The 15,088-nt window shown below is 36.9% G+C and overlaps 1 protein-coding gene across 1 annotated transcript in view; it reads left to right on the forward strand.

The window, feature by feature from the left end:
• Positions 1 to 701: 701 nt before the first annotated feature.
• LOC131551936 (collagen alpha-6(VI) chain-like) overlaps positions 702 to 15,088 on the forward strand; it is a 73,751-nt gene continuing 59,364 nt past the window's right edge. The window contains exons 1-8 of the mRNA XM_058795193.1: positions 702 to 741; positions 2,906 to 2,998; positions 3,089 to 3,697; positions 4,970 to 5,542; positions 5,724 to 6,299; positions 6,446 to 7,063; positions 7,202 to 7,774; positions 8,002 to 8,553. Coding sequence (XP_058651176.1) covers positions 2,923 to 2,998; positions 3,089 to 3,697; positions 4,970 to 5,542; positions 5,724 to 6,299; positions 6,446 to 7,063; positions 7,202 to 7,774; positions 8,002 to 8,553 — 3,577 coding nt within the window. The 5' untranslated portion in view covers positions 702 to 741; positions 2,906 to 2,922. The remainder of the gene's footprint in view (positions 742 to 2,905; positions 2,999 to 3,088; positions 3,698 to 4,969; positions 5,543 to 5,723; positions 6,300 to 6,445; positions 7,064 to 7,201; positions 7,775 to 8,001; positions 8,554 to 15,088) is intronic.

Raw genomic sequence — 15,088 nt, forward strand, 5'->3', positions numbered from 1 at the left:
ACATTAGCCGTGTTGCATGCTAACAAGCACATTCAGAAAGGCGATCTGCAAACATCCACAAAATACAAAGTGTGGTACTTCCATGTTCTGATGAAGTTGAATCATGAACAGTTGGTATTGATCCATCTTTTGAGGATTCTATTCGCTATGTGACTCACATTGTCCAGTTTTATTACTGGAGTATCCAAAGCACAAGATGTAAAGGCTCACCATCTTCCCTGACATTACATTTTCAATGAAGAGCGACTTGAAGTCAGTCTGTGTTTTAAAGTTTTAAAGAGTTCAGATGATTTGGAAATTTAGCACAGAAGCATGTGGACTACTTTAATGGGGTTTTTGTGCATTTTAGAGCTTATTCCATAGAAACAACCACTTACATGTGTGGAATGATGGTGAATGAAGTAATTATGACAGAATTTTCATTTTCGGTGAACTAAATTAAATTAACTAAGAAATTTAGGACGTAGCAAACACAAAGCTGTAAACATATGTAATAATCCAAAAGTGAAATGTGAACAAATTATATTCAAGCTTTTTAATGGCGAAGCTAAACAAATTATACAAGTCTGTCATTTAAACAAATCTGTCATTCATGTGTGGATCTGCATGTTTCGTACATGCTAAAAAGGAAATTGTGGTGTTGAGGAGTGGCTTGATAAGTTTCTGTGAACTGCTTCAGATTTTTAGTTTCTCATTCAGAGTTTTCGGGCTGGACACTTCCCATCAGTGCCTGGGCTGTATGTAAGTTCACCTCTTTAGTCTCTTCCTTTATTATATTTAGATTATATTCAGAGCTGTTTGCACTAAGTTAATTGCAGTATAATCCATGCAGAAGCATGATAATACTTGAAGTAATACTTCACAGAAAAGATGACTGGCTTTTTCAGGTGTGTTTTATAAACTATTAAAGCAATCTTTAGCATAGAATTTATTCATGCGTTCTATTCAAGTCTCTTTTTTTCTGGATTCAGATATGTCATGAATGTCATGTTCACTAGCCAGTATTTTCATAGACTCTGGTCTGATTTTAAACATTATAGGAGAGAAGCATAGAGCTGGCTGACAATCCTTAACACATTTAAAGCTGCATTTCAAGTCTGTATGAGCTCTGCTTCCGTTATTATTATTAGCTTGCTCATAGACGGAGGGTGAACCAACTCCAGGTTAAGTCTAAAAGTAGCCTATGTGTTATCTATTAACTACAAATATTATAAACTCATGTTTTTAGGCAAGTACTGAGTACAGAGGCTAATAACATATTTTAATAGGACTGAATTTGTATTTAACATAATAACAATTTCATAAAAATATGTTGTTAATTATAACCTTTTCATTTCTACAGTTATTCAAACAACGAATAAATTATATACAGAAAGCGAGCGAACTTCGATCTATCGTGAGTTTAGGCACTCTCAAAAAACAAAACTATCGTTTTAATCAATTAAGCTGTCTACACTGTGAAATTAATTTCTTACTTACATTGTATGTACATCTGAACTTTGTTTTTTATGATGAGAGAATTTGCGAGAGTCCGGAATTCAGTCAGCGAGCGCTCACACTGAACAAAACACTGATGTTTCAGCAATGACTCATCTGAACACCTCTAATTGGCCCACTGCATTCATATGTTCAACAGCATCGTGTGTTATTGGTTATAATGTGCAATGCTGTAAAAATGCATTAAAAATGGTGCTTGTTGAGTAGCATTTGAAAATGTAAGGAAAAAAATAAAATAAAAAAGTTAGTAAATAAATAAAATACATAAATAAATAATATCAAAATAGGGTTTATGTTATCATAAAAATATTTATGCTATTTATGAAATGCTATCCAGTACACTAAGTCTTTGCTTATAAAATGTAAAATTGAATTAAATAATTCCTATAATTGAGTTCAATTATAATTGTCATGTTATATGTTAACAGATATTCAGGCATTCTGCTTTTTGTTGAGATTGTCATACAATTGAGCAAAGTACTGTACATTTTTGTCTATATTAAGATATATATTAACAAAATAAAATTGTAAGTTGACTACTTTAGTAATGTCCATAAGTACAAATCTTAATGTTTAAGCATATAATGATATTCTAGGGAATTGTGTGCTTCAAATTTTATAGCAGCAGCTTGGACAGGATCCTTTTCTATTTTAACATTACAGTGCCTCTGTTCAATCGGTGTGGAAGAACTTGACTGGTCTGCAGAAAGCAAAGTCCTTATCCCAGCTGAACACCTCTAGTGTGACTTTAAATGCAGACCTTGAGACAAATGTTCATCAGTCCATCAGTGTATTTGATTTCTTAGCCAATTAAGTAAGAGATAATAAAAATAAAACCTGTCAATTAGACCAAAAAAAGGTATTATTACATTCGACATTTCTGTCAAATGATGGCTACGCCCCTGCACAGATAATACATTGTATTGATGCACAGACACATTTCTGTACATTCACGTTGTTTCTACACCTTCAGGATAATGCTTTAATTTATTATGTGTATGTTGCTGTGTTTAGTAATTGTGAATGGATCTGTGTACTGTAGTAGTATGTAGAAATCAGCTCAAGGTGGTTGGTTTAGGGAATTTTTGGCATCTCCATGTGGTCCAGTTCATTATCACAACTTGACTTGTCTGCTGTACACTGAATTTTTTGCGCTGTGAACAATGCACGGATAGTCTCCACTCCACTCTGGCATCAATGAGCTGCAGATGACACATGGCTAGATGACGGTTTGTCGTTTGGCCATCCGTGCACCACTTTTTCATACAAAACAGGAAAGATCAGTGGGAAAATGGGAAGATCTCAGTCTCTTTTCTTTATTTTTAACATGCATATTGCGTTTGCAATTCTGTTTGGTGATACAAGCTGTGCAGAGTCTTTCAACCTCGTTGGTTGCTTTTTCTTTCAGAAACAGGGAACTCAAGCATGGGGAAGGAGTGGGGATTACTTGGTTTCCTTGTTCTCTCATTATGTTTTCTTGTCAGCAATGGCCAAAACATTGGTAAGGAGAGAGATGATTCAGTACATTTACAGTATATTCAGTTTGGTCTTGTGTTGATAAAATTAAAAGTCTCTGTTTTACTTCTCTCAGTGTGTACACAGGAGACCATGGCTGACATTGTATTCTTGGTGGATGGCTCTGCCAGTATCGGGCTGGAAAACTTCCAACATATTCGTGAATTTGTTTCCTTGCTTATAGAGAACTTAGAAGTTGCCGCTGACAAGATCAGGATCGGTCTGGTCCAGTACAGTGACACACAGCATACTGAATTTTTGCTCAACACTTACCAGAACAAACAGGACATTCTAAGGTACATACAAAATCTGCGTTATAAAACTGGTGGGACGTTTACCGGCCAGGGTTTGGAGTTCATGCTGAAACAACACTTTGTTGAAAAAGCCGGAAGTCGAGCACAGCAGAATGTTCCTCAGATTGCCATTGTTATCACAGATGGTGATTCTCAAGATGAGGTTGAGTCACAGGCTCAGGAGCTGAGGCAAAGGGGAATCAAAATATTTGCCATAGGAATCAAAGATGTGAATGAGACTTTACTGAGACAGATCGCGAGCGAGCCGTACGATCAGCACGTCTACAGCGTATCAGACTTTTCAGCTCTGCAGGGAATCTCTCAGAGTGTAATCCAGGAGGTGTGTACCACTGTAGAAGAAACACACAAAGATGCCATCCAGATGTCAAGAGGTAACATATTACTTAAACTATCAATTATGTACATGAACTCTTGTAGTGGAGTGCTTCTCTGGGTCACAGCTTTACTGGACATTTTTAAGCGAGAGAGAACCTGATAAGAGATCAGTAGCCAGTTCCAAACCTTAAACTCATAAAATTTATATTTTTGATGCTTTGAATATTTGTTTGACATTTTGAGGGTAAGTTTGAAGTTCAAAGGTTATATAGTTTAAATATTTGTATCAAATCAAAAACATTCCAAGCAAGATTCAGAACATTCTGTCAATTCAAATTGTTTTTGAGAGATTTTTGATAATCTGCCATGTGCACGTCTAATCATTTTTAGAAATACAGCATACTATGTGAGAGCAACCTGAAAGACTGTGCTGATTTTGATGCACATGAAGTGAAGTGAAGTGACATACGGCCAAGTATGGTGACCCATACTCGGAATTTGTGCTCTGCATTTAACCCATCCAACCTTTGGATTACGAGTCCGACTCTCTAACCATTAGGCCACGACTTCCCCACATAACTTGAAAGCTACAGATTAGAAGTTTTTCATGAGAATTAACCCTTTGCAGGCAATCTGACCAGTCATAATGCCGTATCTGCCATTTTGTCCAAATACCAATTTAGACAGGAGAGTAGATTAACTTTGGTGGATTTAAACTTGAAAAATTTTATGTATTGACATCTTTCCACGGTTGAAATAAAATAAGTTCTGATGTTCATTCATGTTTATTCCATATTTTAAGTAAATATGAAAAGATGATCCATTCATGTTCCACTTGAACTGAGGCGCTTCAGTGATCTGTCACAACACATTAAAGAGCCACAAAATGGTATTTATTGTTTGAATTTCTTGAAAAAATTACAAAATTTGAAAGCTCAGACCTCGTTTCATACCAGAAGTAAACTGCTCTGTCTTGTCTGTCGGCGAGTTGTCAATTCCCTCTTTGCGCCGCTGTCTATTTTTCACTGCATGAGAACATGATATGTAGAGTGAGAGCGGCATGGCTTGTCAGATATAGCGACAGTACCTAAGGAGGGTGAGTTTTTGCGAAGGGTCAATTGTAAGAGATTTTTCTATAGAAAAGTCACACTCGTTAGGTAGAGTCAGAACAGGCTTACATTAAAAAATGTCTCAGGTTAAGGCATCATAATGACAGTGGCACATTTGCAGCACACCCTTTAAATTATCTTTGTATTATTATATGTACAAACATAAGAATTAAGAATCAAGTGGTCAAAGTTCTAATAAAATTCTTCCATTTGCCCTAGCATGCAACGATACTGCTGAAGCAGACATTGTGCTCCTTGTGGACTCGTCTGGTAGCATTGGAGCGCGTGATTTTGAAGAAGTGAAGAAGTTCCTCCATGCTTTTGTGGACAGTTTTAATCTTAGACCTGACAAGGTGAGAGTGGGACTTGCCCAGTTCAGTGATAGACCGTACCAAGAGTTCCTGCTTGGTGCCTATTCAGATAAGAAAGACCTTCACCAAAAGTTGAATCGTCTCATCTACCGTAGAGGAGGCACCAACACTGGTCAGGCCCTGACTTTTATCCGTGAGAATTACTTTAGTCTGGCCAGAAAGAATGTTCCTGGCATTGCGATAGTCATCACAGATGGAGAATCAAATGATGATGTGGAGGAACCTTCCCAGAGACTACGAAACTTGGGAGTTTTCATCTTTGTCATCCGGGTGGGAACGGGCAAAATAGAAAAACTGCGTGCCATTGCTAATATCCCACATAAAGATTTCTTATTCAGTATCGACAGTTATCAAGAACTGCAAGGTCTAAAAGAGAGTCTACGCAACAAAGTGTGCTTTACTGCGATACTTCAGTCAGAAGGTAACAGATTTTATGCTTTCCTTTTTTGGGTCTTTATTGGATTGTTGAATATAAACCTTAAAATAAATACAATGTGTATTACCTTACCTTAAATGTATCAGCTTTGAGTCTCATCATACAAATTATTGTTTAGATGCAATTCTTAGAAGTAAGTCTATTCCTTTGATTCCATTCTCTTCAGCTTTTGAACCAAAATTTGCTGATCTCTTCATATTGGTTGATAGTTCAGCATCTAGACAAGAGCAGCAAACAATAAATAATTTTCTTTCAAGACTGGTCACACAGCTCAACGTGGGAAAGGATTTTAATCGTGTCGGCTTGGCTCAGTTCAGTGAAAATGTCAAAGAGGAGTTCCTGCTAAATACTGATAAGACCAAGAATGCGATAGTGTCAACTATTCGCAGACTGACACTGAGGCCTACAGGGGATCGTAGAGTTGGCAATGCAATTGAATATGCTCATAAAAATTTCTTCACTAGTGCCAACGGAAGCCGTGTTTCTGAAGGATTTAAGCAGTTTCTTTTAGTCATTTCAGCAGGAGAATCTGCCGATGGAGTCGTCCAAGCATCCCGCACAATCAAAAATGATGCAGTGACAGTTTTTGCCGTTGGCTTGAACAAAGCTGATGCAGATGAGATGAAGTACATCTCTAGTCAACCACACAGCTACATACAGTTAGGAGTAGGTAACATCCCACAAGTGCAACAGAAAATTAAGTCTTCCATTGACGCATGGGAAGATGCTGCAGTTGGAAGGGGTGAGTGCATGCATAATCTTTTATTCTTGCTATAAAACCTATAAACTGTACTAATTTTCTCCTTTGTGTAGATACTAGTAAATACTATTATGTAGTACATAATCCAAAAGACTCTGGTTTTTAAAGTTCTCATGTCTTTTTGACAGAGTGCATGTTTGACGTGATGGCAGATATCGCTTTTATTGTTGATCAGTCCAGCAGTATCAGATCCAAAAACATCCAACTTTTACGCTACTTTCTCAAGAACACCATCAGAGGTCTCGATGTGGGTGACGGAAAAATTAAAATAGCTGTGGTCCTCTATAGTGACTTTCCTCGAGCCGATGTGTACTTCAACACCTTCAAGGATAAGTCTGACATCCTGCGCTACATCAGCAGCATGCCATATGGACGTGGTAAAACATACACCGGAGCTGCTCTCAAGTTTGCCAAAGAACGTGTGTTCACCAAAGCAAGAGGCAGCAGAAGAGATCAGCATGTTCAGCAGGTTGCTGTTGTTATCACTGATGGAAAGTCAACAGATAACGTGGCCAGTGCTGCAGCAGCATTGCGGAGATCTGGCGTCACTGTATTTGCGCTTGGTATCAAAGACACCGAGGAGGATGACTTGAGAGAGATTGCATCCTACCCACATAAGAAGTTTGTATTCAACGTGGAAGGCTTTGATAAACTAAATTCACTTTCAAATATTTTAACCAAAACACTTTGCAATGAAATCACAGCTTCCATCATACCTAGAGCCTTACAGAGCTTTGTGTTACAAGGTTGGTAAGATGTTTTTACTTATTTTCTTTTAAATTAATTACTGGCCCTAAAAGCACAGTGAAGATAAAAAAAAATAAATAAAAAAAAATCTTAATTTCTTATCTGAATGCTCTAAATCTTCTTTCACTCCACTGCAGATTGCAAGAAAACAATGAAAGCCGACATATACTTTCTTCTGGATGAATCAGGAAGTATATCCTATGAAGAATTTGATGACATGAAGAACTTTATTAAGAAATGGCTTGAAGCATTCGAGGTTGGAAATAACCACGTACGCTTTGGGTTGGTGAAGTTTGCAAGCCGTGCAACCACAATTTTCCGATTACATGACTATAACACAAAAGCTGCTATTGAAAAAGCATTGAATGCCCTCAGAATGGAGGGAGGGGGCACCAGGACTGATCTGGGGTTGAGAAAAATGATCCCGCTCTTCGAAGAAGCAGTACGAACACGTGGGGAAAAGGTTCATAAGATCCTGATTGTCATCACTGATGGCGAGTCAAGAGGGACAGAAGAGTCGGTAGAAGTCCCTGCTAAACTTCTGAGAACAGAACAGAATGTCAATATTCATGCTATTGGTGTGAAAGATGCATCTGTGCCAGAGCTGGAATTAATATCTGGCAGCCCACAAAGAACATTTTATGTGAAAAACTATTATTTCCTTGATGAAATCAAGAAAGACATCATTACAGAAATATGCTCATTTGAAGGTGAGATATTCAGCTAATTTGCATATGTTTATACTGTATGTTTGAACTGTTACCTGATTTGCACAATTATTTTTTAACTGAATGGGTGATGAAATAATAGCGCATGCAGATAAATGACTGTCGGTATTCTTCTTGATTTTTTTTTTTTTTTTTCTGTTGGCCTAAATAGAATTTATTTCAAGATTTCTTTCACAGGAGTGTTCACTTTATGAATTTCTTATTTTTAGGTTGTGAAGGTCTTTTTGCAGATTTTGTCTTCCTTCTTGATGGATCAGAAAGTGTTAGTGCTAAGGACTTTGAAAATATGAAGCACATATTAGAGCTTGTGATTGGTAAATTTGCAATTGGACCGGACAAGGAGCGTGTTGCGGTTGTTCAGTACGGCACAGACCCAAATGAGGAGTTTTCCTTAAATACATTTGATGATAAAGTTGTATTATTACAGGAAATTAAAAATATCAAACAGATGAATGGAAAAACGTATACTGGAAAAGCACTTACAGAAGTATTGCAGTCTTTTTACATTTCTAAAGGAGGACGATCCGATGCTCTAAAGTTTTTGATAGTTCTTACGGATGGAGAGAGTAGGGATGATGTAGCCGAGCCTGCTAAAATCTTGAGAGACAGTTCCATCAACATTAATGCCATTGGTATGAGACATGCAAACAGATCTCAGATTCTTGCCATTGCTGGATCCCATGATGGAGTGTTCTTTGAAGATGCTGTTGCATCCCCAAAAGAATTAAGCAATGATGTCCTTCTCAAGATCTGCAACACAGGTATGTAAACCAAATCTGAGATTTTGAGATGATCACATCTTGTCAGTTGATGTTAAATCCCTTGGGAAAAAATGTTTTGTGGCTTTTAGTCAATGTCTGTTACGTTTGAGGGCATCTACATGCTGGTGAACTCCTTAAAGTGCACACATTTATAACCGTCTTTCTTCTCCATGAAAATGCACACAAAGTACTCATCTCGTGCTCCATATCCACTCCATTTCCAAAATCTCCTGAGACCATCTGAATTTGACCAGCAATAGCATGTAGACATTTATGGCTCATGGTTGATTTGCCATTAATGATTTGAATGTCCTACTATTACTATTCAATTACCTTCATTCAAGGGCCAGATTATCAAATTGAAAATTTGAAGGGGGCCGAGTGGGTGGGGGCTCATCCCAATCTCTTTTTGGGGGAGCCTATAAATTTAGAAATTAAATTGAAAAGCATATTTATCTGTAAAATGAACTAATATTACCAACAATAACATCTATAAAAGGTTAACATTAGTGCTGTCAATCGATTGAAAAAAGTGACTAATTAATTGCACATATTCACGATAATCACGATTAACCACATTAATATATTTATATGATCATAATTTCACATTAAACCTCCAAATTAATGTAGAAACAACATAAATATGCTATATTTTAAATATGGTTTAATGACATCTTTTTACTAAGTAGCCTACTATTAATGAAGGCCATTATCATTGAGACCAATAGTGTTACTGATATCTCTATTAAATGCATTTTCCCTCAATTTTAGCCATTAATTACAGCACATTCAACATTACAGTATAATTGAAAGCCATTATTTTTAACACTTAATAGGCTCTGAAAAATATGACAACTTTATTGATCTTTAGGTGATCTTAAAACAATCCTCACATAAACTATAAATTGTATATGTATAAACTATAAAATGAATGTGAATTAATCTTTATTAAAACTACAAAAGTTAATTGGCGACTAGAGCAGTAGAGTGATTTATCTTTTTCTTTTGTTCTTTGATTTCCATCAATGACAGACTTCATCAGGTTTCACTTTAAAAGCAGCACTGTCTCTTTAAAACCTGATGCACATGACGTGGATCTGACATGCATTCAGTTTTCTCCCAACTCTTTACGGTCATTTAGGACTTTATAACTCATTTAAGACCGCATTTACGAAGTCACTCGCCAAAAGCCAGCATTTTGACATAATTGACCATTCACAGGGAGCTTCACTGACAGGCAATCTGACCAATCAGAATACGGATATTATGTACTGCCGTTGCTATCCACCATCTTGCCTGACAGCTACAGCTGGTCTCTATAGAAATCCATGTTAAAAAGGGGTAAAAAAGGTCGATAGAATTGAAACTTTTTCAATATAACTAAATGTGCGGAGGGTTAAGCTGTGCTGTTGTTGGCTGCCACATTAAAGGCAATAAGCTAAGGAATTCCTTTAAGTCAAGTCACCTTTATTTATATAGCGCTTTTAACAATACGGATTGTGTCAAAGCACTTAACAGTATCAAATTGGAGGATAGAGTATCAGTAATGTATAATGATAAGATTAAACACTCAATTTTCAGTTAAAGGCATTTCATTATTGAATTCAGAGATGTCATTGTCTAGCTCAGTTTAGTTTAAATAGTATCTGTGCAATCAAATCGGCGATAATCACTAGAAATTAAGTGTCCCCAACTGAGCAAGCCAGAGGCGACAGCGGCAAGGAACCAAAACTCCCTCTGTGACAGAATGGAGAAAAAAAAAAAACCTTGGGAGAAACCAGGCTCAGTCGGGGGCCAGTTCTCCTCTGACCAGACGAAACCCACAGTTCAAAAGTTTATATTTCTATTTTAATTTTGTTGCAATTTCTAACAATAGTAGTATTATGTAGTTAGGCATTTCATTATATTTTTAGTTATTTTGTTATATTTTTTAGTTTTATTGTATTTTAATTCGCTATGGGATATGCATTCCGTTAGTTTCTCAATTTGGTGTGTTTCACCGGGCCTCGAAGAAATATAGAGCTGAGTATCATCAGCATAACAGTGAAAGCTAACACCATGTCTCCTGATAATATCTCCCAAGGGTAACATGTAAAGCGTGAAAAGTAACGGCCCTAGTACTGAGCCTTGAGGTACTCCATACTGCACTTGTGATCGATATGATACCTCTTCATTCACTGCTACAAACTGATGGTGGTCAGATAAGTACGATTTGAACCATGCTAAGGCACTTCCACTAATGCCAACAAAGTTTTGTAGTCTATTCAAAATAATGTTGTGGTCGATAGTGTCGAACGCAGCGCTAAGATCCAGTAGAACTAATAAAGAGATACAACCACGATCAGATGATAGAAGCAGGTCATTTGTAACTCTAATGAGAGCAGTTTCAGTACTATTATATGATCTAAATCCTGACTGGAATTCCTCACAGATTCATTTTTTTCTAGGAAGGAATATAATTGTGAGGATACTACCTTTTCTAGTATCTTTGACAGAAAAGGGAGATTTGAGATCGGTCTGTAATTAACTAGATCTTTGGGGTCAAGTTGTGTTTTTTTAATGAGAGGCTTAATGACAGCCAATTTGAAGGTTTTGGGGACATATCCTAATGACAATGATGAATTAATAATAGCCAAAAGAGGATCTATGACTTCTGGAAGCAGCTCTTTTAGTAGTTTAGATGGAATTGGGTCTAACATACATGTTGTTGGTTTAGATGATTTAACAAGTTTATACAATTATTCCTCTCCTACAGTAGAGAATGAGTGGAATTGTTCCTCAGGGGATCTATAGTGCGCTATCTGATGCGATACTGTAGCTGACGGCTGCAAGGATACAATTTTATCTCTGATGGTATCGATCTTGGAAGTGAAGTAGTTCATAAAGTCATTACTGCTATGCTCTTGGGAAATGTCAACACCTGTTGATGCTTTATTTTTCGTTAATTTAGTCACTGTATTGAATAAATACCGAGGGTTATGTTTGTTTTCTTCTAGAAGAGACAAAAAGTAATCAGATCTAGCAGTTTTTAATGCTTTTCTGTAGGATAGGGTACTTTCCCGCCAAGCTAAACGAAATACCTCTAATTTAGTTTTCCTCCAGCTGCGCTCCATTTTCCGGGCTACTCTCTTTGGGGCGCGAGTGTGCTCATTATACCACGGTGTTGGACTCTTATCCTTAATCTTCCTTAAGCGTAAAGGAGCAACCGCATCTAAAGTGCTAGAAAAGAGAGATTCCATAGTTCCTGTTACATCATCAAGTTGTTCTGAGCTATTGGACATGCTGAGGAACTGAGATAAGTCAGGAAGATTATGTATAAAGCAGTCTTTTGTGGTAGAGGTAATGGTTCTACCATATTTGTAACAAGGAGTTGGCTTTACAGCTTTAGCTATATGGAATATACAGGACTCTAGATAATGATCTGAGATATCATCGCTCTGGTGCCAAATTTCAATGCCACTGACATCAATTCCATGTGACAGTATTAAATCTAGAGTATGATTTCGACAATGAGTAGGTCCTGACATGTTGTTTAACACCAATAGAGTTTAGAATGTCTATAAATGCTGATCCCAACGAATCTTTTTCATTATCAACATGGATATTAAAATCACCAACGATTAGGACTTTATCTGCAGTCAGCACTAACTCCGATAGAAGATCAGAAAATTCTTTAATAAAGTCTGTATGGTGCCCTGGTGGCCTGTATACAGTAGCCAGTACAAACATCACAGGGGATTTATCATTAATAGCAGGAGAAGAAGCCATTACTCACTGTGATTGATGAATGATACCAAATTAACTTACCACTGTTGTTTGATGAGCTCGTGAAAAACGGAGCGAGGAAAACAAAAGAAATAATAATAGGCGCGAATAGAAATGCAAATGGGACCACGAGTGACAAGCTAACGGGCTAACAAGCTGCACTCTCGGTTTTAAAAGCGGACGATCAAATTAGTTAGATTAGTTTGAAAGATAACACCAGAAATATGGTGGGAATGAAGTTATATATTATCACTTTAGACAAAAGGGAGTGAAAGTAAGGTAGAGATTCAATAAAAAGCAAAGGTACACGGAGCTACAATCACAAACCTCTCAGCAGCACAACAGACTGAAGCAATCAATCAGCAAATCTTTAAAGTACTTGTTTTGCATACCAGAAAATCTGTCATGTCCGGCTCTGTATGCATGGCTTGCAGTGCTTAAGTTAAATACTAAGTGTTAAATAATAAAATATGTTAAAATGTGTGCTTATCATTCTGTGGACAAAATCCCATGAACTTTGCCTCGATCGGGAGCTGTATATGCACATGTGCACTCATCTGTTTTCAATGCAGCTAACCTCGCGTCGCTTCATGTCATCTTCCCACTCATTAAACTATGACAAGTTCTTTACTGCAAAAAGACGGTCACTGCGACACTCTAAAATGATGAAACTATGGCGTCGTGTGCTTTTTAAAACCATTTTCATAGGTTTCACATTATATTATCGGCTTGGAAAAATATGTAAATGTGCATGCCTAGTAGCAGCAGCTGTATCCCTCCTAGCCTTAACCACAAATCAGACAGGAGAGGAGATTAACTTTGGTGGACTTAAACTTGAAAAATGGTGTGTTCCGCCGTTGAAATAAAATACTTTCTGATGTTTATTCATGTTCATTTCGTTTTACATAAATATGAAAAGATGATCAGTTCACGTGTTTGAACTGAGGCAATACAGTGATCTGTCACAACACATTAAAGAGCAACAAAACGGCATTGAAAGATTATGTGTATCTTTAATCAGATGCATTTACATTGTGACTGTGCCCTAGATGCAATCAACAGGAACTGTCTGTAAAGGTGTGAACCAAATGGTCTATACATTTAGAATAACAAAAGAACAGTACTCCTCAGGAACTTCTTGTACATCTGTATCAGTATATTGTACACTTGTACAGTATCTGTTGTTTGTGTAGCCCTTTTGTCTTCAGGTATAAAGTTCTGTCTCACAGACAGACCTCAGGGAGAAGCTATGGAGAACTTTGGATGAAGCTATGACTCTTACAAGGGTTAAGATTGTTTGAAGGATGACTTGCTAACATTGCTGCTGAAGATCTACTACATTGCTACCTTCAATAAATTCTTCTCCCCATTTATGTATTAGTGAAATCTAGTACATCGGTGAGCCACCCAAACTACAGCTCAGCCAAATACAGCAAAATCTAACAATTTGGCGAGCCAGCCAGTAGAGATTGAAAAGAAAAAGTGAACAAAAGAGTTTTGGAAATTCAACAGTTTTTAAGTTGAAGATCAACAGACTGCGTTATTTGAATCAACTGGATCCTTTCTCAAAGATCCTAATTTGGTGAGTGAAACTTATAAGCTCTCTAAAAGAACACTTAAAGAACAAGCAGAAGCTTGGCCCTTTCTCTTTTTGTCAGTAGGAATTGTTCAAGAAAAACAACATTTTGGTCCATTCGTCCAGAATCTGTAGGAGCCATAGATAGCATTGAGACTGATGTTGCTGCAAGAATTGGGAATTCTTGACTGGGTGCTAATTCAGTAGCCACTATTTTAGTTTGAATGAATTGTTCTAACTTGGAAAAGCCATGCAACTATCAGTTTGTTTACCTTCTGTTGAAAGATACAGAAAGATCTAAAGTAAATTGTCTAAGGGACAAATTTGGAAGCAAAATAAATGATAGTCTTATCATTCAGGATTTTTCAGAAATCAAACAAAGAATTTAGCCTGAATGTAAATGTTTTGTTTTTAATGTAGCATTGATTTGTCTTGTATAACTGAAATGGTCAGTCTTAAGGGCTTTTCATACTGACCGCGAAAATTTGAATGTTTATGACTATAAGCAGTGTGGCATTATTAAACATACAAAGAGTGCATGTCTGCCTATTATAGAATCAAAATCAACTATAGATCACAATCGGAAGTTATTTCAAGCACTCTGTGACGGTTTAAGGTGGGTTTTAAGCAAAAACATTAATAATCACATACATTTTCAAATGTAGCTTGATGCTAATTGTAGGCCTACTTCTATTTATATTTCAAGATGTTTCTTGAAAAGCATTATAGATAGTTTGTGTTTCTGGCGTAGAACCAAACTTTATTTAGCTTGATTAATTTAATGCTTTATATTGAGCAGTAGAGGATATTAAATCCATATATAAGATACATATCTGAGGAAAAATGCATTTTTGGTCGGCGCCACCTAGCGTGTTGGTGTGAATTAGCAGAAGGTGAACAATCGTTTCGTGTTCGGTGTGAAAGCAACGTTCGTCAGCAATTTGCCTCGCTTTTTTGCATTGCACTTAGTGTGAAAAGGCCTTAACAGACTGCTGTGAATTTAAATCAGAATAAGCACCTTTAACGGCTCTAACACCTTTTGTTGTTTTTACACCCCTGAGGGCACTTTTCCTGTACTTACCATGGCTGAGTCTGCACAAAACAATTGTTATGGCTAGGGGTGTAAATCGGATGGTTTGTCACGATACGATATGATATCGATTTTCATACCCAGCGATACGATATTTGCAGATA

The sequence above is a fragment of the Onychostoma macrolepis genome, chromosome 13 (genome assembly GCF_012432095.1).
Source record: "Onychostoma macrolepis isolate SWU-2019 chromosome 13, ASM1243209v1, whole genome shotgun sequence".
NCBI lineage: Eukaryota > Metazoa > Chordata > Actinopteri > Cypriniformes > Cyprinidae > Onychostoma > Onychostoma macrolepis.